Source organism: Sarcophilus harrisii, chromosome 1, assembly GCF_902635505.1.
Source record: "Sarcophilus harrisii chromosome 1, mSarHar1.11, whole genome shotgun sequence".
NCBI classification, from domain to species: domain Eukaryota; kingdom Metazoa; phylum Chordata; class Mammalia; order Dasyuromorphia; family Dasyuridae; genus Sarcophilus; species Sarcophilus harrisii.
Window position 1 is genome coordinate 124,596,155 of NC_045426.1, and position 20,398 is coordinate 124,616,552.

The following is a 20,398-nucleotide window of genomic DNA, read 5'->3' on the forward strand; positions in this document are numbered from 1 at the left end:
CCGCCCCCCTGCACTCTATCGCCTCCCCTCCCATCCCGGACCCGGGGGAGCCTCGCGCGCCGGGGCCCCAAGTTACCCTGGCAACCAGGAGATTGCTTCGCCCCCCCCCTCCTCACCCAGCGACCCCCCCAGGCCCTCGCGCCCCCTTTCCCCTCCCCCCCTGCCCAACGGTCACCGAACTTCCCCTCCCCCCTCCCTCAGCTTGAAGGGCTGCGGTGCGGGGTGTGAGACCAGGCGGGAGAGGCTGGCATGGGGGGAAGGGGAGAGGAGCCGGGGCCGTGTCCAGAGAGGGGGGATCGGCCAGGCTGCGGGATGAGGCTCAGGGTGGTGGGAGAGGGAAGGGACTCATGGGGGATGGCAATGAGAGAGGGCCCCGCCCCCACCCCTCACCCCAGGTGGACCAGGGGCAGCCCAAAAGGGCAGGGAGAGAAGGGTCCCACACAGTGCCCAGGACATGGAAAGGAGGGTCTTGGGAGGCGAGGCGCAGGGAAAGGGGCTGTGACGGAGCACCCCAGGGGAGGCTGGTGAGCCTCAGGGCAGATCGAGGCAGGAACTGGGTGTCAGTAGGGGCCGACTGCAACTTGCCTTCTTCACTGGCCCCACCCACCCCCGGGGCTGGGGCGCTCAGGCTTTCCCCAGCCCTGCCACTGTTCCAGCTTGCATCGATGACATGACTTTGCAGGTATTTGACTGTGGGGTCCCAAGATAGGCCCTTTGGCAGGGATGCTGGGGGGAGCTGGCGCTGCCCGAAGCAGAGCGGCTAGCCCGCCCGTGTCTAGCAGAAGCCTCCAATAGGGCTGAGCTGCTCATGGGCAGGGATTGCCCCCAGAGCCTGCTAGCCAGACTGGGGATCCTCCCTGCTCCACCCTGCAACTGGGCTGCAGCCACTGGTGCCCTCCCCTGAGGAGGACAGGAGCCTGAGATCAGGGCCCAGAGAAAGGAAAGAAATAGACTCCGGGGTCCTGTGGGTGGGAGCCAAAAAAGTCCTTTTGTGGGGACTGTGCCCGTGGCTCCAGGTGACAGGTATCTGGGTGTGACTGAGAGGGTAGTGGGGCAACAGACAAATAGCCAGAATCAAGTTTTTGTTTTTGTTTAAAATTTATTGTAATGGGGTCCGCAAAGGAGGGGGTGAAGGGTGGGGAACATGCAGGGGACACAGGAACACGATGTCATGGCTAGGGCCACAATTTCTGTTGGGGAGAGGAGGGGGAATAAAAAAAAAAAAAAAAAAAAAAAAGACAGAACTACAGTTGAGATGAGAGGGGATGGGGGAAAATACTGCTGCTGCATTCCCCCCCTGGGAAGCACCTTTATTTTCTGGCACCCTCCCAAAAACTATCCTCTCATTCTGTCCTTTACTTACCCTATTCCCCTCCCCAAGGTCCTGCCTCTTATTCTGCCTTCTCCCCAAAATGTTTTATCCCCTTAATCGCCCAGTCTTCATTATGTTACATTCTAGAGGAAGAAGATTAGGGCCAAGGACCCCAAACATACCCCCACTTGTGACTAAGTCCTTTACTGTTTGTTCCTCACCTTAACCTCTTTCTTTTCAAATCTCTCTTCTCCCCACACCCAGGACAGAATCTTTCATTTTCCTTCTCTTTTCCTCCACACTCTTAAACCCCTGCCCTACCCTCCCCCCCCCATTTAAACAGCACCAACTCCCCAGGGATGGGCAGCAGACAGTAGGTAAATAGGGGACTGGAAAGGTGGGAAGGAAGAGGACCTTTAGGGAAGAAACGTTCTTGAATCCCTGGGGGAGCACGGGAAGGGCAATGGAGAAGAGAGGGCAATGACACAGCTGGTATGTCCTCTGTCACCCCTGAGATCAGTCTAGGGGGCCCCCAAATCACCAGAGGAACAATGGGGTTCACATAGGGAGGGGAGAGAAGAGAAACAAATGTTTAAAATCTAGCGAATTCCCCTAAGAAAACATTTCTTCACTCCTTCCTTCTGGTGGCTCCTTGGTTGGTGAGGGAAGGAACTGAGTTGGTGGGAAGGGGGTGGGAGAGGAGACAGGGGACTGAGGCCTTTCCTCTATACCCCAACCCCCACCTCAGGGCTCACCAGGGCTGTGAGGGAAGTGGCTGAGAGCTCACAGGGACACCCTCTGCCCCAGAAAGCGAGCCCACAGCTGTGGGGGTAGCTGCTGCAACTGCTGCTGCTGCTGCCGCCGCCGCCGCTGCTGCCGATGCTGCTGCTGCCATAGGACAGACCTCACCTGTACCTGCAGCAAGTAGGGAGGGAGAGAGTTGGGGGGGGGGAAAGAGAGACAGAGTTATCAGTGTGGAACCTGTGGCCAAATCTTTGTCCCTTGTAGCCGCTTCCTCTCTCTGCCTGGGAAGCTGTTTCTTCTACCATTCCCTCCCCTGGGACACAGCCGTTGCACATTTCCTGCTCCCTCTCCAGAGGTTTGGGTTTTCACTTTTTAGCCTGTATTCTTTCCCTTGGAGACACTTCAAAAGTTCTCCTCAAAGACCCTCCCTAGCCCAAGTATCCTCCCTAGCCTATATTTCCTAGTGACCTATCCTGCCCCTCTGGGCCTTCCTAAACTTAAGTACCCCGGGATCCCCTTCCACCCCTCACCTCCCATGCCCCACCAGCCGTGCGCCTCGCCTTGCCTGGTGGGTGCAGGGGTTCCCCTCAGCAGGTGGGCTGCGGCGGTGGCGGCTGTGGCTGGGGGGCGTCTCCAGGGACAGGGGGTGCGGCCCCCCCGAGGTGGGTCTGCATGTGGCCAGCCAGCTGGGTAGGGGTCTTGCAGTGCACACTGCAGAGCTTGCACAGGAGCCGGTCGGGCCGGGGGGCCTGGAGCCCGTGGTCCTTCACCGCATGGACGCGCAGGTATGCCGCCGTGGTGAAGCCTACGGGGTGACCGGGATGGGGACAGGGACAGGGGTCAGCTAAATGGAGACCCCCGGAGACGGGGATGTTCTCCTAGGTTGGGGACTTGCTTCCCCAGTATAAGTCAGGTCAGCTATGCCCAACAACCTGGGGAATGGCTTTCTAGGTAATGATCTTCTGCCCAGAGGTGGGATTATCTTTTCATTCCCCAAACTCAGAACTTTTGTCTGCTCAGTAGATATTCCTTCCCAGAGATAGCTGTGATCTCTTTCCCCAGGACCCAATTTGCAAAACTCTCCCAACTTGCAAAACCCTCTCCAGAGGTGGCAGGATTCCTAGTTACTCAGGGCATTTCTTCTAAGTGAATGTATCCTTCCCCAGAGACGGCTGTGTCCCCCAACCCCCCAAAACCTAAGGATTTGGTTCCCAATTACTGAAGAAACTTACTCCATTTAAAGGAAGCTTGTTCTACTCAAAAGTAGAGTTGCCTGCATTATCTCAGATGCAGGTCTTCCATCACCCACCTCTCATTACAATTACAGTTACTGTCACCCAGAGGGTTTAGTATTCTCTGCCTGGTATGTCCTTCCACAAATGCTATTTGTTGCATGTTCTTCCTCAAACCCTGTTGGGCCTATTATACTCAGTCAACTTGTTCTCAGTGGATTGTTTCCCTTTGCAGAAGCGGTTGCATCCTCGGTTTCTCAAGACTGAGGGAAACCAGTTTCCACTTTCCCATGAAGTTTGTTCTACTTGGCTACTTCTTTTCCAGAGGCAACTGCATCCCACCCACCTTTTCTTCACTAAGACTTAGAAGATGGGAGCACCATTTCTCAGCACTAAGCCATGTTTTCTCCCTTACAACATAAATGTAGTTCTGCAAACTTTAGATCTTTTAATAATCTATTGTGTCTCTCCCTAGATGCAACTGTATTCTTTTTATCAAAGGGGAAACTAACTAATCCTTTGAACTGTATGTTTCCCTTCTACCATTTCCTTCTACCTAGTCTTGCTGATCTATATTTTTATTATGGAATTCAACATTGTAATGGGTCCTTTGTTATTTTTTCCCATAGTCCCTTTCAGTCCCTTCACTCCATACCTTTGTTGCAGAGCTCGCAGACGTGGTGAGGTCCCTGGCTGTGCACCTTCATGTGGTCGGAGATGTAGGCTGCGCTCAGCATCTTGCCACATACATGGCATGGCACCTTCTCTTCATGCCGCACCGTATGTGCTCGGAGTCGGTCCTTGGTAGCAAATGCTGCTTCACATGTCTGGAGTGGAGAAGTCAGAGGAGAAGTTAAGAGGCTGTTAAGAGATATTAAGGGATGAATACTGGGGATGGGGCAGATAAAAGTCAAAGCCCCAGAAATGTGGAGTATGGGATCTTAGAGCCATAGGCAAATAGGAAAGAAGAGATTAGTCCTTTAAGAAGGAATAAGAATTGAATTAAAAGCCAAATAGAAATAAGAATTCTGAGAGAATGAGATCTGAGAGGCTGTCTGGATAGGCAAAAAGGGGTTTGGTTTAAATAATGAAAAAAGTAGCAGTACATCAAGGTCTCCATACCGCACATTTGAAGGGCCGTTCTGTTGAGTGCACCTGTCTGACGTGGCTGTTGAGGTGGTCTGGCCTGGGGGAATTTGTTAGGGGAAGGGATTAGGCCTTTGGCCTTAAAAGTGGGGGTGATCCTACTTCCCCTACTCTGTACTATGTTTCTTTCCCTTACATTCTTTTTTTGAAGTCCAGCAACTATTTACCCAGCAATTCCTTCCCCTCATGCAAAACTTCTTCCCACTGTGAGGCCATCCCTTTTTGTTTTTCTTGAGGTCTCCTTTAGGTGAGGCCTCTCCCTTTTGCCCTTAACTACCTTGAAACTCCCTTCTCTCCTCCCCCATATCCTTGGAAGCTACCTTTGCCTGATGGGCATCTTCCCCCTCCCCCCCTCCCATGGGTGGCCCATCCCTGTGCACACCGGGAAAAGCTCTTGCCACAGTGGGAGCAGTTGTAGGGCTTGTGCACAGCGCCGTCATGTGAGCGCACATGGTAGCTCATGCGGTCCTTGCGCTTGAAGCGCTGCTGACAGACAGGGCACTGGTACGGCTTCTCATCGGAGTGTGACAGCTTGTGCCGGTTCAGGTGGTAGACATCCCGGAAGGCCTTTCCGCACATCTCACATGCATGGTTCTTCCGGATCCGCTTCCCAGAGGCTGTGGTGGTCACCACGCCGCCTCCACCAACTCCAGCCCCTCCACCCCCGGCTCCCCCTTCACCCCCACCCCCACCAGCTCCGCCCAGTGTCGCTGGCACGCTCAGGAGGCTCAGGGGCACCATGGTGGGCATCCTCATAGCACCTGGGCCAGCCCGCCCAGCCTTGGCACCCGTATGGATGGCTTCATGCCGTCGAAGATTATAGCCGTTCTTAAACTCCTTGGCACAGAGGGCACAGATGTATGGCCCTTTGCTCTTTGATTTCTTCTCCAAAGCAGTAGCTACAGGAGCAACGACAGCTGTGGAGGTTGGGGCAGCAGCAGCTGTAGCAGTAGCAGCAGCAATTGTAGCTGGAGGTGCAGCTTCAGGAGCTGGTGCAGAGGTGGGAGGGGGTGGCGGAGGTGGCGCAGGGGGTTGTTTCAGGGCTGCTGTGTCCACTGTGGAAGCTGTGGCAGTAGCTGGGGGGGTGGCGGCGGCGGCAGCTGCTGCAGCCGCGGCTGCTGCTGCTGCTGCAGCAGCAGATTCCTGGGCTGCAGCGAGGACAGGGAGGAGGTCAACCTGGAGGGGCTCAGCAGACGGGGCCTGAGGAGTCGGTGGGGGGGCTGGGGCAGCCTGAGAAGGAAAGAAGGGAGTGGAAAGAACATGTGGGACATAAGCATCCCACTCCTCAATTTCCCAGAACCCACTATCCTGTGTACCCCCTCATCCCCCAACCTCCACCTGGTACTCGAGTACTCACCTGGAATGGACTCTGGTTGCAGCCCTGGGATGCAAAGAACCGGGACTGAAGCTCAGCCCCAACCTGCAGGGGATTCTGGGCGTGACCCTGAGGTGGGGGAAAAGAGTTCATTAGATTGCCAACCCCCCTGGAATCCAGTCCCAGTACAGGGAATGGGGGGGCCAGGAGGGTGCAGGGGAAAACAGGAAACATGGCCTCCAGCCAGTAGGGTCTTAGGAAGAGAGGGAGAGAGTACTTGGGGTAACGACCCCTTAAAACAGGTTCTTGAGCTCCCTGGATTAAAAGTGTCATATAAACAATAAAACTGGAAAAAAGAGAGTAATCCTCATCAAAGTGCCCGTCCCCTTAATTGGGGGGGGAAGGTCAGATCCCCTTGGGGGGGAGATGGCCCCGTAAATTGCCTCCAAAGTGGCCAAAAGGGCAGTATGCTCCGGAAGAAGGGATAAGCAAGCCAGCGAAAGCCGGGTGGTGGTGGCCAGAAGCCCGGGGTTGTGGGGTCAGCCCCCCGACCCCCCTCAGTGGCACACCACTCTCCTCACTGCAAGAGAACAATCGTTTTTGACCTGGGGAGGCCGCCTCCCCTCATTGTTGAGGGAGCGCGCCGGGCAGTGGGGGCTGGGGGACAGTCACATCCACATCCCCTCCCAGAAGGCGAGAGGACCAACTGCCACCCCACCCGCTCGGAAGGCTGAGGCGGAGAGAGGCAACGCCCCCTAGGCGGGAGGGGGAAAAAGTCCCCTCAGGTGGGGAGCAGGAGCTGGTGCAGGAGCCGAGGGGGGGGGCGGGGCCGAGGGGCAGGACCCGGGAAGGGAGCGGGAATGGAGGGTGAGACGACGCGGGAAGCGGCGCGAGGCGGCGGGCTGGGCGCCCGGTACGCTGCGGCGGTTGGAATCCCCGGGGTGGGTGGGGGGAGGGGGGAGCGCGAGGGAGAAGCCTCTGCCCCCGCCGCGCGCGCTCCCTCTCTGCGCCTCGGGGAGGGAGGGAGGGAGAGGAGGAGGGGGGCAGCTGCGCGCGCACCGGGCGCGCGGAGGGGGGGGGGGAACGGAAGGGAGGGAGGGGTGTAGGGAGGGAGATGGGGTGGGGGGGAGGAGAAGGCGTGGGGGGGGGGGGGAGGGGGGTTGTTACCTGGAAGATGAAGCTGCTCCAGTTGCCTGGATCCATGGCGGAGGGAGGGAGGGAGGCAGCTCGCGCTCACCCCGGGGCGGGAGGAGGAGGTGGGGGGAGGGGGGACCAGAGGGAGGAGGAGGGCGGGCGGGAGGCGCGCGGGGCGGGAGGGATGGGAGGAGGATGGGGGGGGGGAGCGGAGCACACACTGCGCGCGGGGAGGGCGGGCGAGCGGGCGGGAGGGGGGCGCGAGGACACACACACGGAGTCGCGGGCAAGCGCGAGCGCGGGCGCGCGAGTCCAGGGGGGAGGGGGAAGAGAGAGGGACACGGGCAGGAGGGGGAGGGGAGGCGCCCAGCTGCCCCGGCCTCCGTTAGCGCGAGACCCTCAAGACAAGAGCTGATTGGCCTAGGATGGTGCAGGTGGTGGGCACGCGGGGGATGGGGCGGCTCCCCCCTCCCTCTACCGAGTCCCCCCCTCCCCTCTCCGCCAGCGGCCGTTATTCCGCGCGCACGCGCATAATGTCGCTGCCTTGGCTGAGCGAGTTGGGGCGCGCGCGCAGCGATGGGAGGGGCGGGGAAAATCCTAGGCACGCGCCTAACGGTCGTCGCCCTCCAGGCCTCACAAAAGTATTTTGCCGCGTTTCGGCCACCGTCCCTCCCCCCCAGGAGTTTATTTACAATTGTCGCTCTTCCCCTCCCCCTCTTCTCCCTAAAAGATGGCGGCTGTTGACCCTCCCTACCTTTCCCTTGGAGAAAAGGAGACGAATGTTAAATTGTGTTGAAAAAATAGATCAACAATTAGCCCCCGCGCTAGTACGGCAATAACACTACCCTTCAACATCTCTTCCCCCACCCCCGGTTCCGAGAACAGATGCGCAGATGGCGGACTCCGGGAGACCCCCTCCCCCCAAGAATCAGGCAGAGGCGACTGGACAAAACACTCTATTTACAAAACCCTCCCTCCCCCTCCCGTAAAACACGGACAGAATGCAGGGGCTGCTCGGGTCCACAGGCGGCGGCGCTCAGGCATCCCTCCGAGGCAAGGCACTGAAGCACTCGGCAGCGAAGCTTAGGATGTTGGCCTGGGAAAGGAGAGTAAAGGATATTAGAGCCGCAGCCCGGCCCAGCCGCCCCCACCCTTGCCCAGCACTCGCAGTACCTTCAGAAAGGTGGCCACCTGCTTCTCGGAGATGCCTTCCACTCGCCCCAGGTCCTCCACCTGCGGGGTAGAGAAGAGCATCACTCCGCTCCCACAGGCTCGCCTCCCCCTCCTTCTCCTTCTCCTTCTCCTCCTCCCAGGCCGGCCCCCGCCTCACCTCCGCAAAGGGGCCGTGCAGTTCCCGCCAACCCACGATGAGCTGGGCTTTCTTCTCTCCGATGCGCTGCAGCCTCCGAAGCTCCTTGGCGGAGCCGGTGTTGAGCAGGCCCAGGATCTTCTTGCGGCTCTCCGCCAGTAGGTCCGGAGGCACCTGCAGCAGCGCCAGGGTGGTGCGGAGCCCCTCGGTCGGCTCCTCCTGCTGCCCGCAGAGCGGCTCAGGCTACGGCCGGACGGAGAGAGGAGGGTATGTGGGGGATCTCCTGGGGCTCCCTGCAGGCTGCAGGTAGGCAGCCAGCACCACGTGGAGGGGCTGGCCAGCTTCAGCCTCCCTTTCCCTTCTATCCCACTCTTCTCTGGCGTAGGGTTGATTATTGCCAGAACACACCCCATCCATTCCCACCCCAGCCTCAGACCTATCCTAACTCAACCCATCCTTCAAGAACCACCCTCCATGAAACCTTGGAGAACAGGCTGGTCTAGCCCACTCTGCTTTCTCCCTTCCCTGAGCTCCTTTGGCACTTGAGAGTACCTCCCATTTGGCAATTATTTATGTCCCACCTCCTGAGATCTCTACTTTTATCACAGCCCTTGGCTAGTGTTTAATTTTTCTTGTATTTATATTTTTCACTTCTGTCAACTAGATACTAGCCTCTGGAATTGGGGGCTAACTCATGTCCATAGAGAGTTGAATGTCAAGGGTTTGCCAAATAAGGTGTCTTGGCTTCTCACACTTCACAGGCCCAAGCACCCAAACTTCTAGATTGCCTTACCTTCCTTTTCCGGCTGTCTTTCTGCAGGACATTGGTCTTGCTTTGAGATGTTGCCTGCTCCTGAACTAAAGGTGAGGATTGGAGGCAATAATTGGGTCAAAGCAGTTCAGTTTCCCTTGCCCCATCCAGAACTTCCCCATCCAGAACAGTTCTTACTTAGCCGGAAGGGTACAACCCTATTCAGAGGTTTAGTCACAGGCACTGTTTGGGTCCCCATGGGAAGAGGACCTGATGAGGCTGGGGAATCATTCTCTTCCTCCAGTTCTTTGGGCCTCTGATTCAGTCTGTTGGCTTCCAGTTCTTTATACTTTTCCTTCAGCCTCTGTGGGAATAAATGAGGGATAAGGGACACCGGAAGGTCTGATGTAGGTTTGTTTTTCAAGGGACAGAAAAAATCTGTATCAAAAAAGGTCCAGGATGAGGGAGCCAATGAGGGCAAGATGGAAACACATAACAGGACACAGAGGTAAGGAAAGCTTTAACTCAATCTTGAATTTTCTCTGATCTGTACCTGAATCTCTGAGTCCTTCTCTTTCAAAGCCTTTTCTAGGGCTGTTCGCTCTCTTCGTGGTGTGCTTAAAATTGAAGCTCCTTGGCTTCCCCGGGAATCCAGAATTCGGTCTAGGTTTAGCAGGCGCTCTTGCACAGCTGGTTCTAGAGTGTTCAGCTGCTTCAGGGGGCTAAGAGAATAGAGGCTTCACTTTTCCCTTCTTTCTCTTTCATCATTTAATAGCCAACTACCGCCCACAGCTCAATTCTCCATTTTCTCACAATTCAATAGGTACAATAAATTCTAGTGTCAAAAACACTAGATCCAAGATTCTGAAGGCCTTCTGCAGTTTATTATGCAGGATTATTTTTTTTCCCTTTCATTTTTTTAAGTAAAAATTAAAACATGTCTTTTTCTAGTGTATATGCATTTCCCCCCAAATTCAATGTTCTCAAATTCTTCCTCTGTCCTTAAATAGCTCGTGTATCAGGATCAGATGCATCCTCAGCAAAGTCACATTCTGATGTATAATCTAGTCTAGATGACTTTGCCGTGTAGATAAGCCATGGAAAAAGTTGTTAGATTTGATATCTTTAACTGCAAATTTGGATAGAACTTGTACCCAGACCAATCCCTGAATGCTTCTTGAGACAGCTGACTTAAGAATGTTATTTTCAACATCTAGCTATCATGGCAGGGTAGGACAGAGATAAAGAAAGTTGGGGTAATTTTCCAAAGCCATAGCTCAAATCCCTTTTTGATGACAGAAAATGCAGATAGCCACAACATTGCACATGTTTTCTGAATATTTTGCACAGCTTTAGGAATTAAATATATTAAATATAAATAGTACATATTAAATATATGTACTAATTCTAATTGTATTGTTCTTATTTAGGAAGAAACTTGCCCTGAACACATCATTGATATGTGGGAGAGAGGATATTTGAAGGAGGGAGGACCAAATGGATGTCCCATCCCTTCTATCTCACCTGAGTTTGGGACAACTAGGTGGGGGCTCTGGACTACTCGTCCCATCTTCCAATTCTTCCTGGCTTCTGGCCCTCTTCGCTTCTGGAGGGTCCATCAATTCTTTTTGGGCCAACTTCACTGGGATAAAAGTTACATGGTGAAAAGGATATCATATCCATCTATCTCTTTGCTTTCAACAGCCTCAGCAAGACCACAATACTTGCTCCTTAAGATCCATTTCCTTCCTTGTCCCCTTTTCTCCTACCATACCTCTCTCACTAGAAGGCTGAAAACTCTTATGGGTGAATGGCCGATTGATCACTTCTTTGGACCTGGAGGCAAAGTTGAGTGATGTGACTGTATCAAGGTAGAAACGTCTCTCTGGAGCAATATTAGCAATTAGCACACTGTGGGCTGAACCTCCGAGAGAGTCCTATGAAAGACAGGGCATGTGAGTCAGGACTTAGGTATCCTACCTTCAACCACGGTTTACCCCTATTTCCAAAGATACAGCTGCCATTACTACACCTTGGTCATTCTCAGTCCTCAACTTGGTATAATGGAAAGAACACAGGCTTGCAAGTTAAAAGACTTGGTTGGGTTCTATTCTTGTTTTAGTGTTTACAACATACTTTTGACTTTGGACAAGTCACCTTATCTCTGAGGTTAGTTTTCTTCACTAAAATAGGGATGCTATTTGACCCACTTATCTTAATAGTTACTGTGAGCTTCAAGAAAGTAAAAATATAAAGTGCCATACAAATAAAAGGGGTTTTTAATACAACTGAGAAACTTTGATCCTCAAGAAGAAATCAGTCTCTTCTTTTTATGTTTTTAGAATGAGAATCCCAGGAGACCCTTATGTCCCAGAGCCACCTAACCTGCAATAGTCGGGTAAGCTTGCTGTCTCTGTAGGGAACACGAGGCAGGCCCTGGTTCAGTGCATCTACCACCTTGCCCAGCACAAAGAGGGAGGCATTGATGGCTCCACTCTCCTTCAGTCGCAAGCCCTGGTTGCCTGTACGACGATTGTCCTCTGAACCAGCCAGGTCAATCAGATAGAGTTTTCCTTCCCGCTGCCGGAATGGGGCCATGCGTTCCCGCTGTTCTACCTGTATGTGAAAGGTTACTGAATGAACAAAAGTTCAGACCTAGCTCTGGGTCATCTTTTTTCTATGCTGCCTCTACTTCTTACCACCCATCCAAAACCCAGATGGATTCCCCATTCCCAACACAGTGATAGCACTATTTGAATCTCTTTCTCTCCAAACGCACTTTGACCAGAAGCACAGCATGACTCCGAGAGGACCGCTGGTTAAGCCGGGTGGCTCCTACAGTCCGGTTTCTGCTGGCTGGTAGGAAGTGTTGCTCAAAATCAGTGAAGGAAGCAATGGGTTTTTGGGTGAGCCCAGGGATCAAGATGTTCCCCCACCGATCTTCTCTGATTACTAAGTCTCCTGAAGCTGGGGCAAGCAGGTCCAATACCTAGGAAACAAAGAAACAAAGCAGAATGCCTTATATGTAGCAATCTGACAGCTAGGTCTCACTGCCATCCTAACCCACTTTCTCTAACAAGATTTGAGTTTCCCCACTCACCCATTCCTTCTGTTCCCTTGAGAGCCTTCTTGAATTCTCCTATCTGTTCCAAAGGTTTAGGCCTCAAATTCCTACCTTAATCTCTCCTGACTCTCACCTTTTCCTGGTAGATTTCCAAATAGGACATGGAGACAGCAAGAGCCCAGGGTCGCCCTTCAGCACCCTCCTCCCAGGTAAGCTGCAAGAGGTCTTTGAGGGCACGAGGGATAACTCCAGGCTGCTCTGGGCTGCCTAACATTGTATATGTCTTCCCTGTAGGAAGAAGACAAGAGGGAACAGTAAAATTACTGGCTCTCTGACAGCCTTATTGTCTCTTCTTGCCATCTGCACAAAGCCCTGGATCCATTCTAGTCTTCCCTAACCTGCGCCTGTTGGACCATAGGCAAGCACACTGGCATTCTGTCCATTCATCAAGTGGCGCAGGATGGGCTGGACAAAGCCAACATAGATGTCCTGCTGAGTGCTTGTTTCTCCATAAAAGGCATCAAACCTGTAAAGCAGAAATATAGGAGTAGGATGAGCTAGTTAAAACTATAAAAGAAAGAGGGTATTGGATCTAGAGCACAGAGATGGGATATCATAGCAGGGACATAGGCATGAAGAACAGCAATAAACATGGTCAGCGAAGCAGTCCCCTCAGTAGATGCCAATGTGAGGATACTAGGGATTCTGAAGCAGTGAGATAATGAAAGGGACCCAGGGCCATTACTGGTATTTGAGTGTCTCCTGACTATTTCTTCCATTGGCAATTTCCAAGGAGCAGCTGTCTAGGCCCCGGACACAGGAGCTCTCACTGGTACTGCTGTCCTCTTCCACAAAAGGCCTAAGTCTCACAGCCACACGAACTCGTGCTGCGGCAGGGCGCCGGCTGGTTCTGCCTTTGCTCAGCTGGTTACGTGTAGCACCTGAAGAAGAGAATATATACTGGAATTTAATGTTTTCTCCTAGCACTTGCCTTTTGATCTTTTGCTGAATCACCATGTCCTCTTTGGGTCTGTTCCTGAGGGTTTACCCTGCGTGACCTCTAAGATTTCTCCATGTTCTGAAATTTAAACACATATGTGGAGTTTAGAGAATTGTAAGAGTATAAGATACTTTTGGGGAATAGTCAATAGAAGTTTGCAGAGTAAAACAAATAGAGGCACAGTGGGAAATAAGGTGAGAAAGTTATGTTAAGATAAAAAAACAACCTAATTTGGGATAGCCTGGGGAAGCAGAATGCAGGATTTATTTACTTATTTTTTACTTTAAATTTTTTTTTGAAATATTTAGAATGAAGGAGGGGGAAAAATCAAAGTTGATATTGAGGATTCAGGCCTGAGTAATTAGAAAGATATCAGTAACAGCAACAGAGGACGACAGGAAAATAAGCTGATTGTAGTTTTAGATATGTTCAAATTGAGAAGCCACTGGGACATCCAGGTGAAGATGTCCAAAAGGCATTGAAGATATTTATCTAGGACTCAGGAGAGAGTCAGAACAAGAAATATAGATTTGGGAATTATATGAAAGGAAAGCAGTGGCTGAAATATATGAAACAGTTCAATTTTATATCCAATCCTCTTTTCTTTATACGCTGAAGTGTTTATCTTTGGTATTAAAATTCATAATAAAAAGGAGGCACTATAACTTAACAATGTATAGATGAGGAAACGGAGCAATTCGACAATGACTTGCCAACTGTCATACAACTATGACAGTCAGCAGTCATGAGAGGTCTAGTCAGAAGATCTAGCAGTCTGGCTCTACAAATTGCTTCACTGTCCTACAGCATCTAACTCCAGTTTTCTTTCCAACACATCTATCTCCTTTCCTTGTGATTGCACAGAATGTTACTGGAATATACATGATTATTTTATATCATTCTCTGTTAGTTCTCTTGGTCAGAAGCTGGGCAGCATGGTGCAGTAGGGACACTGGATTGTGAGAACTAGGATAAGCCAGCAACAAAATAATCAAGTCTGACAACATTCCACATATTCCATATCCACAACTTAGAACACATCTTTGTAAAAATGGTGATAACACTGAAATTCAAAGCTCATTCTAATTCTAAGATTCCATGACTACAAAAACATAAAAATTAGACTCCCTATCGATAAGTAAGTAAAATCAGAAATGCCTTCTCTCCAGTGGGTAACAATCTTTAAATAATGAAAAAAAGAAACATTTCAACAGCTGGGTAACAGAGATGAGGACTAACAAGAGAAACATCACCATAAATTGTAACTTCTAGTGTGCAAGTGTATACTACAAATAATTATGGATGATAAATACTTAACACTATCTTCCTAACAATTACCAAATAAGCATTTACAAAGAATCCCATAGGTATACCACTCCATATTTCTGACTTCCAATGAAATGGCTTACAATATATTTATACAGCATTTTGTAATCTAAAACATACTCTGATGCCTGTCATCTTATTAGAACTTTACTAGAATCTTGTGAGATAGGCAATGCAAATATTTTCATGTTTTCCATATTTACAGGAATCAAAAATTATTAAGTATCAGAATTCAGACCGTTTTCTAATTTAGCATTTAATGCTTTTTCCACTAATTCACATTGCCCGAGAGTTAATAAGAAGGAATAAAATGGTCTGATATGTCTTTCACCTCTTAAAGATCCCAAGGATCCATGGGTGAGAAAGGATCTTGTATTTATACATTCATTTTGGTCATCTTTGGCTTCACCAGTCTCATCTTTTGACCCTTCCTCACCTTACTTTTCAACTTTGTTTTGTGTTTTGTCTTCCCATATTAGATTATAAACTCTTCGAGGGCAAGGTCTTCTCTCAGTATTTGTATATCCAGTGGTTAGCACATAGTTGGCACTTCCATGCAGTGTTTTAAAGTTAAAGTAGTATTTCTAACTTGAAAAATACAAAATTTAATTGACACAGGTAAATCTAAAGCAAATTATAAACATTCTGTAACATAACAAATGCTATATAAGATTACTGTGATCAAAATAAAATTTATCTTTCCTATGTCTCTCTGAATTTGGCTACATTGGTTGGGATATCCCATTTCACATATTAGCTTGGCAGAATCTATCAGAGTTTGTGTTCCAATTATGGAATTTGGTTAGAACTTTAGTGAAGTTTTATTGAATGTAGGTGTGATGTAGCAGAAAAATAGCATTTTGGAATCAGGACTAGATTTAAATATTTTTTCCCCTGAGACAATTGGGGTTAAATGACTTGCCCAGGGCACACAGCCAGGAAGTGTTAAGTGACTGAGGCCAGATTTGAATTGGGGTTCTCCTGACTTCAGGGCTGGTGCTCTAACCAACTAGCTACCCCTAGATTCAAATCTTGATTGACAGTAGCTATGTAACAAGCAATAATACCTCTTTTGAGTTTTACTCTCATCTAGAAAAAGGAAATCAAAACACACTGTATACATCATCATAGTGAAGAAACTGCTGTGTAAAACCATTAGACATTAATGTGTTAGGAAATGAAAAAGATATGGTTTGCCTTCTCTGAGCTAGTAAGCACCAAGAAGGATGGATTGATGGGTTCCTGAATGAAGCCCCTTATTCACCACAAATAGATGCTCAAAAGTTTGATTCATCCCAGCCCATTTGGGAAATTAAAAAAAAAAAAAAAAAGTAAACTTAGGCAAGTCACTTCCCCTCAGTTTCACCCTTCCACTTTGTGCCATGGTTATGGGGACAAAATAAAAATAATATATCTGTAACTTCATTGGTACAAGAAATTCCTCTACCAAAACAGGCCTGTACCCCCTCTGCAAATTAATAGCTAAAAATAGCAAGCATTTAAAAGTTTGCCAAGTACTTAATCATCTTATTTGGTCCACAAAACAATCTGGTGAAGCAGGTGCTATTACTACCCCTAATTTACAGATGAAAAAACTAGGAAGTGGCAGAAACAAGATTTGAAATCCAGTTTTGAAGTCCACTGCTCTATCCACCATACCTCTAGCTGGGTAGTGATTGAGATTTCTATTTTCTAGACTAGAACATTATCAGATTAAATCAATTGCCCAGGTTTACATAGTTGGTTTGTGTTATAGGTATGACTTTGAACTTAGGTTTTCCAAGCTTTGTAGATGGCTTATCTTACTCTGCTGAACTGCCCCTTATGAACAACATAGGAAAACAAAGGGAAAAACTAATGAGAAAATATTAATGTAATTGTTAATTGACTCAAAGTGGTTATTAAAAAATTGTTGTCCTCCTTGTCCATAACTTTAATCTCCTTATCTTTATTTTCTTCCTTTTCCAGAATCCAAACTACCAGTATTTTCACCTCCTTTTCTTCCAACATCCAAGAAAGTAGAAATTACAACCCCAAAGACTTTCTTCTGAAGCCTCTCATCATCAGGGGTCATGAAAAGAGGTCTTGGAATTAGTTTTGTTTTCTTGATTATCTTAAAAAACAAATGAAAAGTGAAGGGAAGAGTAATACAAGAAAGGGAAAAGGAAGGCAGGGAAAATTATCTTACATAATCAAGATGCATAAATAGAACATACAAACAAGTAGGAAAGGATTGAAGGGAAGCCACTGACAACTTAAACTTCACTATTACTTAACTGGTCAAAGGAAAGAATGAATACACATATACAGTTAGGTACAGGAGTACTTTTCACTCAAAAGGAAATAGATGGGAAAAGGGAGGAGGAGGCTAGATTAAGGGAAAGCTTAGTCCTGAACAAAACAATCTTAGTAAGAATGCACAAAAAAACACATATCCCTTTTTTGTGGTGGTAAAGAAGTGGAAACTGAGGAAATTTCTCTCCATTCCCAAGATGATAGACAAGTGATGGTATAAAAATATGATGAAAATCTATTGTGCTTTAAGAAATGATAAAAGGGATGATTGTTTGTTTTCTCTGTCTCCTTTTTAGTGAGGCAATTGGGGTTAAGGGATTTAAGTCACATTTGAATTCAGCTTCTCCTGACTTCAGGTTTTACTATTTAGCAACCTCCGAAATGGATGGTTTCAGAGAAACCTGGAGAGACATTTTGAATTGATGTTGATTGAAGTGAGCAACTAAATTTATACAAGGAAGACAACTCTGCAAGATTTAGAAAATGTGATCACCAGAACTCATGAAGAAACTTACTATCCACCTCTTGATAGATGAAGGACCCAAGATGCAGAATGAGACATATTTTCTTTTGGACACTGTCAGGGTCAAGTGTGGGGTTTTTTGTTTGTTTGTTTTTAAGAGATACAAGAAACTTTAAAGATTAAAAGCCTAGACTATAAAGCTAGTTTCTTGATGTTAAGCTAATCTATTATCCTTTTCATCATGCCTTCAGGTCTCAAGATCAAGTTTTTAGAGTGGATAAGCATATACAAAGCCTGGAATATAGCAAGCACTTAACAAATGCTTGTCTACTGACAAAACCACAAACACGTGATCGTAGAAATGGAAGGTTCAAGACAATCACCGGAAAAAGTCTTTCCCTACCTGAAAAGGTCTCCATTTCTGTGGTTTGCAGTCAGACTAGGAGACAGTACCCGAACCACCAGGAGTTTCTAAGAGAAACAGCAAAATCCTGACTGTCCCCGTTTGTGTTTGCTCAGATCCTTACCTCTAAAATGAAGGGGGTTTTAGTTTAGCTTATGTAAGGTTCCTTCCAATTTTTCTCACTCTGATCCGAAGCCTAACCCTCTAAAGTGACAACTTTAAACCCCGACGAATAAGCCATTTTGCTTTATTCACAGAAGCAACAAAATTACCTGACCGTGCCTCGTTTTCGTTCACTGATTGTCAGTAGCTTTCCCCGTACTGATTATCTTCAGTTTATCCCGCATGATGTCGTTTGTATACAATCTGCTGTCTCCCCTATCAGTGAGTTCTCAGGGGCTTCATCGGTCGGTGGGCCAGGCACTTGGTTCAGAGCTTGATATACATAATAATGCTTCCTAACCGACCAGTACCTGCTGCTGCTTTGGGTACTTTCTCCCCCTCGGCCTCATTCCCAATTCCTTCATCTCGCTTCCTTTTTGGGGGGAAGGGGAGATATAAAGATCCCTCCCTTTGGGTTTCTGGGCAATGGAGAGGATCCGCCCCCCATTTCTCCTGCCTCCTGCTCCTCTCCCATCCCAGCAACTCCAAACCTTGACCCTTACTCCTCCTTAGCTCGGGGGAAAGGATCCGGGGACGCCGGAAGGAGCGCGCACCGCGCCTGCGCCTGCCCAGCGGGACTGACCCCACCTTCCCATCCCCCATCCCGCCAGCTCACCCGCCTGGGAAACTGCAAAGAAATAACCTCGAGAGGCAAACCCCTGCTGAGATAAGGATGGTCATCCTTGTGCCGCAGCTGCCCCGAGCGTCCCTACCTGCAGCAGCAGCAGCAGCAGCAGCCGCTACCGCCATCTCCCAGGGTTTCTGCTCCGACGTCCCAGCCGCCACGACCGCCCCCCCCACCCAACTTCTCTTCCAGAGATGGTCCCTCCCGGTGTTCGAATTCCCCGGCGGCTCCGCCTCCTCCGGTCCTTTCGACCAATGGCGAGCGCCATACTGGTTGTGGCACCGGAAGGGGTGGAGCCACTCCGGCCACCTCCCAGCTGAGACGTATTCGGCTTGTCAAACGTTCCGGTATTGGTAAAGAAGCGCTCTTCCGCCCTTCGAGTCCCGGGGCCCTTTCAGACATCCTCCGGGGGACCCCTGAAGATGCCGGACCGCTGGAGCTGGCCCTGCTGTCCGCTCCTGACGCTTAAACTTCCGGCACCCGGGCCGGCTCCGGCCCAGACGCTCCTGTGGACATCGCTGCAGATCTCCCGGCTGTTATCTCCGTGTAGCGGCTGACTCTCGGGTCCGCTTACCCAGTCGCGACCTCCAGCTGCGTGTCCCGTGAACGCCTCATTTTCGGCAATTCCAAAGCAGGACTCCTCTTTCCCTCCCCCTCCTGTCCCTCCCTCTCTTCCAAACGCCCCCAGCAAAGTCGCAAGCGTTAACGTCCATCCTCCCAGTCCCCCAGGCTCAAAGCCCGCGGGTCCTCCCGGACTTCTTCCCCCCGCCCCGCCCCGCCCCGCCCCCCCGGCCGGTCACTTGCCAAATCCTGCGGTTTCTGCCTTTGTAACTTAGCATCTCCTCTGCGCGGCCCCTCCTCTCTTTGGGCTCTGCCACCCCCGTGGAGTCCACCCTGAGCTGCTCACGCCTAGACTTTTGCAGTGCCCTTGCTGTCTGGTCTGCCTGCCTCGGGTCTCTCCTTACTTCTCTCCATCCTCCACGCATCTTTCAAAGTGCAAGTCTGGCTATGTCGTCATGCCCGGAGACTTCCTGTTACCCCCAGTGTCAAATATAAAACACTCGGGCATTCCAAAGCCCTTCAAAAGCTGCCTTTCCCCTACCTTATCAGTCTTATTATACCTTACTGTTTCCCCCTTCCTTTCCTTACTCAAAATGACGTGGGCCTCTTTTCTGTTCCTCCCTAGGACTCTCCATCTCCTGACTCCACGCATTTTTATTGGTTGTCTCTTCCCCTAGCCTGGGATCCTCTCCATGGTCTCCACCCCCTGGCTTCCTTCAAGTCCCACCTTCTGCAAGAAGCCATTCCTCCATCCTTCTTGTGGCTAGTGTCTGCCCTCTCTTAATTACCTCCAATTGATTCTGCCTTTATCTTATCGATACCTAGTTGCAATGCCTGCATAAGCACTTAGTAAATTACAACAACCAATAATAACGATACCCAAGATTTATATATCATTGTAAGGTTCGTAAAGCACTTGACAAATATCTCTTTTTATCTTCACAACAATCCTGGGAGATAAAGTGCTATTGTTATCACCCCCATTTTACACATAAGAAAACCGAGGCAGAGGTTAAATGACTTGTTAGTAAGTGATAAACTAGCAAGTGATTAAGGCTTGATTTGAGTTTAGGTATTCCTAACTCCAGAGCTCTATTCACTACCCCCTTCTATTTCTGTCTAATTCTGGGTAAAATTGTGATTTTTAGATAGTAGTGCAAACGTGCAAGATAGGATACAGGTGAAGAGACAATCCTGTACTAACTTTCTTCATTATTTTTTTCTTTTTTTAAACTTATTTAGTATTTTATTTTCCCTCAGTTACATATAAAAATATTTTTAACATTCTTTTTTTTTTTTAAATTTTGAATTCCAAATTCTCTACCTTTCTTCCTCTCAACCTCCCTTCACTGAGAAGTCAAGTACTTCTATATAGGTTATACACATGTAGTCATTTGAAATATTTCCATAATAATCATGTAAAAAAAAATCTTAAGAAAAATAACATTTAAAAAGTGTGTTTCAAGGGGGCAGCTAGATGGTGCAGTGTAGAGCACCAGCCTTGAAGTCAGGAGGATCTGAGTTCAACTCTGACCTCAGACACTTAACACATTCTA

General features: G+C 49.1%; 2 protein-coding genes and 3 long non-coding RNA genes across 16 annotated transcripts; 3 read left to right on the plus strand and 2 right to left on the minus strand.

Moving 5' to 3' along the window:
- Positions 1 to 150: 150 nt before the first annotated feature.
- Positions 151 to 3,890, plus strand: LOC116422996. 2 transcript variants are annotated; one of them, XR_004233486.1, is made up of 3 exons: positions 151 to 682; positions 2,061 to 2,236; positions 3,524 to 3,890. It is a non-coding gene; the product is annotated as an uncharacterized LOC116422996 (long non-coding RNA). The 2 variants fall into 2 exon arrangements; XR_004233487.1 differs by lacking the exon at positions 2,061 to 2,236.
- On the minus strand, positions 1,083 to 7,006 carry MAZ (MYC associated zinc finger protein). 4 transcript variants are annotated; one of them, XM_031963647.1, is made up of 7 exons: positions 6,917 to 7,006; positions 5,792 to 5,878; positions 4,817 to 5,664; positions 4,411 to 4,474; positions 3,944 to 4,115; positions 2,622 to 2,861; positions 2,148 to 2,227 (listed from the first exon to the last, which is right to left on the minus strand). In XM_031963647.1, the coding sequence occupies exons 1-6, from the start codon at positions 6,950 to 6,952 to the stop codon at positions 2,644 to 2,646; spliced, it is 1,425 nt and encodes a 474-aa protein (XP_031819507.1). In that variant the 5' UTR covers positions 6,953 to 7,006; the 3' UTR covers positions 2,148 to 2,227; positions 2,622 to 2,643. The 4 variants fall into 4 exon arrangements, with proteins under 4 accessions (XP_031819518.1, XP_003762103.2, XP_031819507.1 ...); XM_031963658.1 differs by lacking the exon at positions 2,622 to 2,861 and having other exon boundaries at positions 1,083 to 2,227; XM_023497856.2 differs by lacking the exon at positions 6,917 to 7,006 and having other exon boundaries at positions 5,792 to 6,780.
- Positions 7,007 to 7,823: 817 nt separating this feature from the next.
- KIF22 (kinesin family member 22) lies at positions 7,824 to 19,431 on the minus strand. 8 transcript variants are annotated; one of them, XM_012543315.3, is made up of 15 exons: positions 18,370 to 19,004; positions 17,495 to 17,562; positions 12,753 to 12,948; positions 12,406 to 12,533; positions 12,141 to 12,295; positions 11,723 to 11,932; positions 11,329 to 11,559; positions 10,718 to 10,880; positions 10,468 to 10,585; positions 9,497 to 9,665; positions 9,142 to 9,307; positions 8,986 to 9,050; positions 8,214 to 8,435; positions 8,057 to 8,116; positions 7,824 to 7,979 (listed from the first exon to the last, which is right to left on the minus strand). In XM_012543315.3, exons 2-15 carry the CDS (start codon positions 17,508 to 17,510, stop codon positions 7,920 to 7,922), a joined length of 1,959 nt encoding a protein of 652 aa, XP_012398769.1. In that variant the 5' UTR covers positions 17,511 to 17,562; positions 18,370 to 19,004; the 3' UTR covers positions 7,824 to 7,919. The 8 variants fall into 8 exon arrangements, with proteins under 8 accessions (XP_012398769.1, XP_031819558.1, XP_023353620.1 ...); XM_031963698.1 differs by lacking the exon at positions 18,370 to 19,004 and adding an exon at positions 17,767 to 18,341 and having other exon boundaries at positions 12,753 to 13,085; positions 17,495 to 17,620; XM_023497852.2 differs by lacking the exon at positions 18,370 to 19,004 and adding an exon at positions 17,767 to 18,340.
- On the plus strand, positions 8,386 to 11,341 carry LOC116423016. Its single transcript, XR_004233507.1, has 3 exons — positions 8,386 to 8,459; positions 9,369 to 9,451; positions 11,286 to 11,341. It is a non-coding gene; the product is annotated as an uncharacterized LOC116423016 (long non-coding RNA).
- Positions 11,931 to 12,849, plus strand: LOC116423018. The gene is made up of 2 exons (XR_004233509.1): positions 11,931 to 12,216; positions 12,302 to 12,849. It is a non-coding gene; the product is annotated as an uncharacterized LOC116423018 (long non-coding RNA).
- Positions 19,432 to 20,398: the final 967 nt, after the last annotated feature.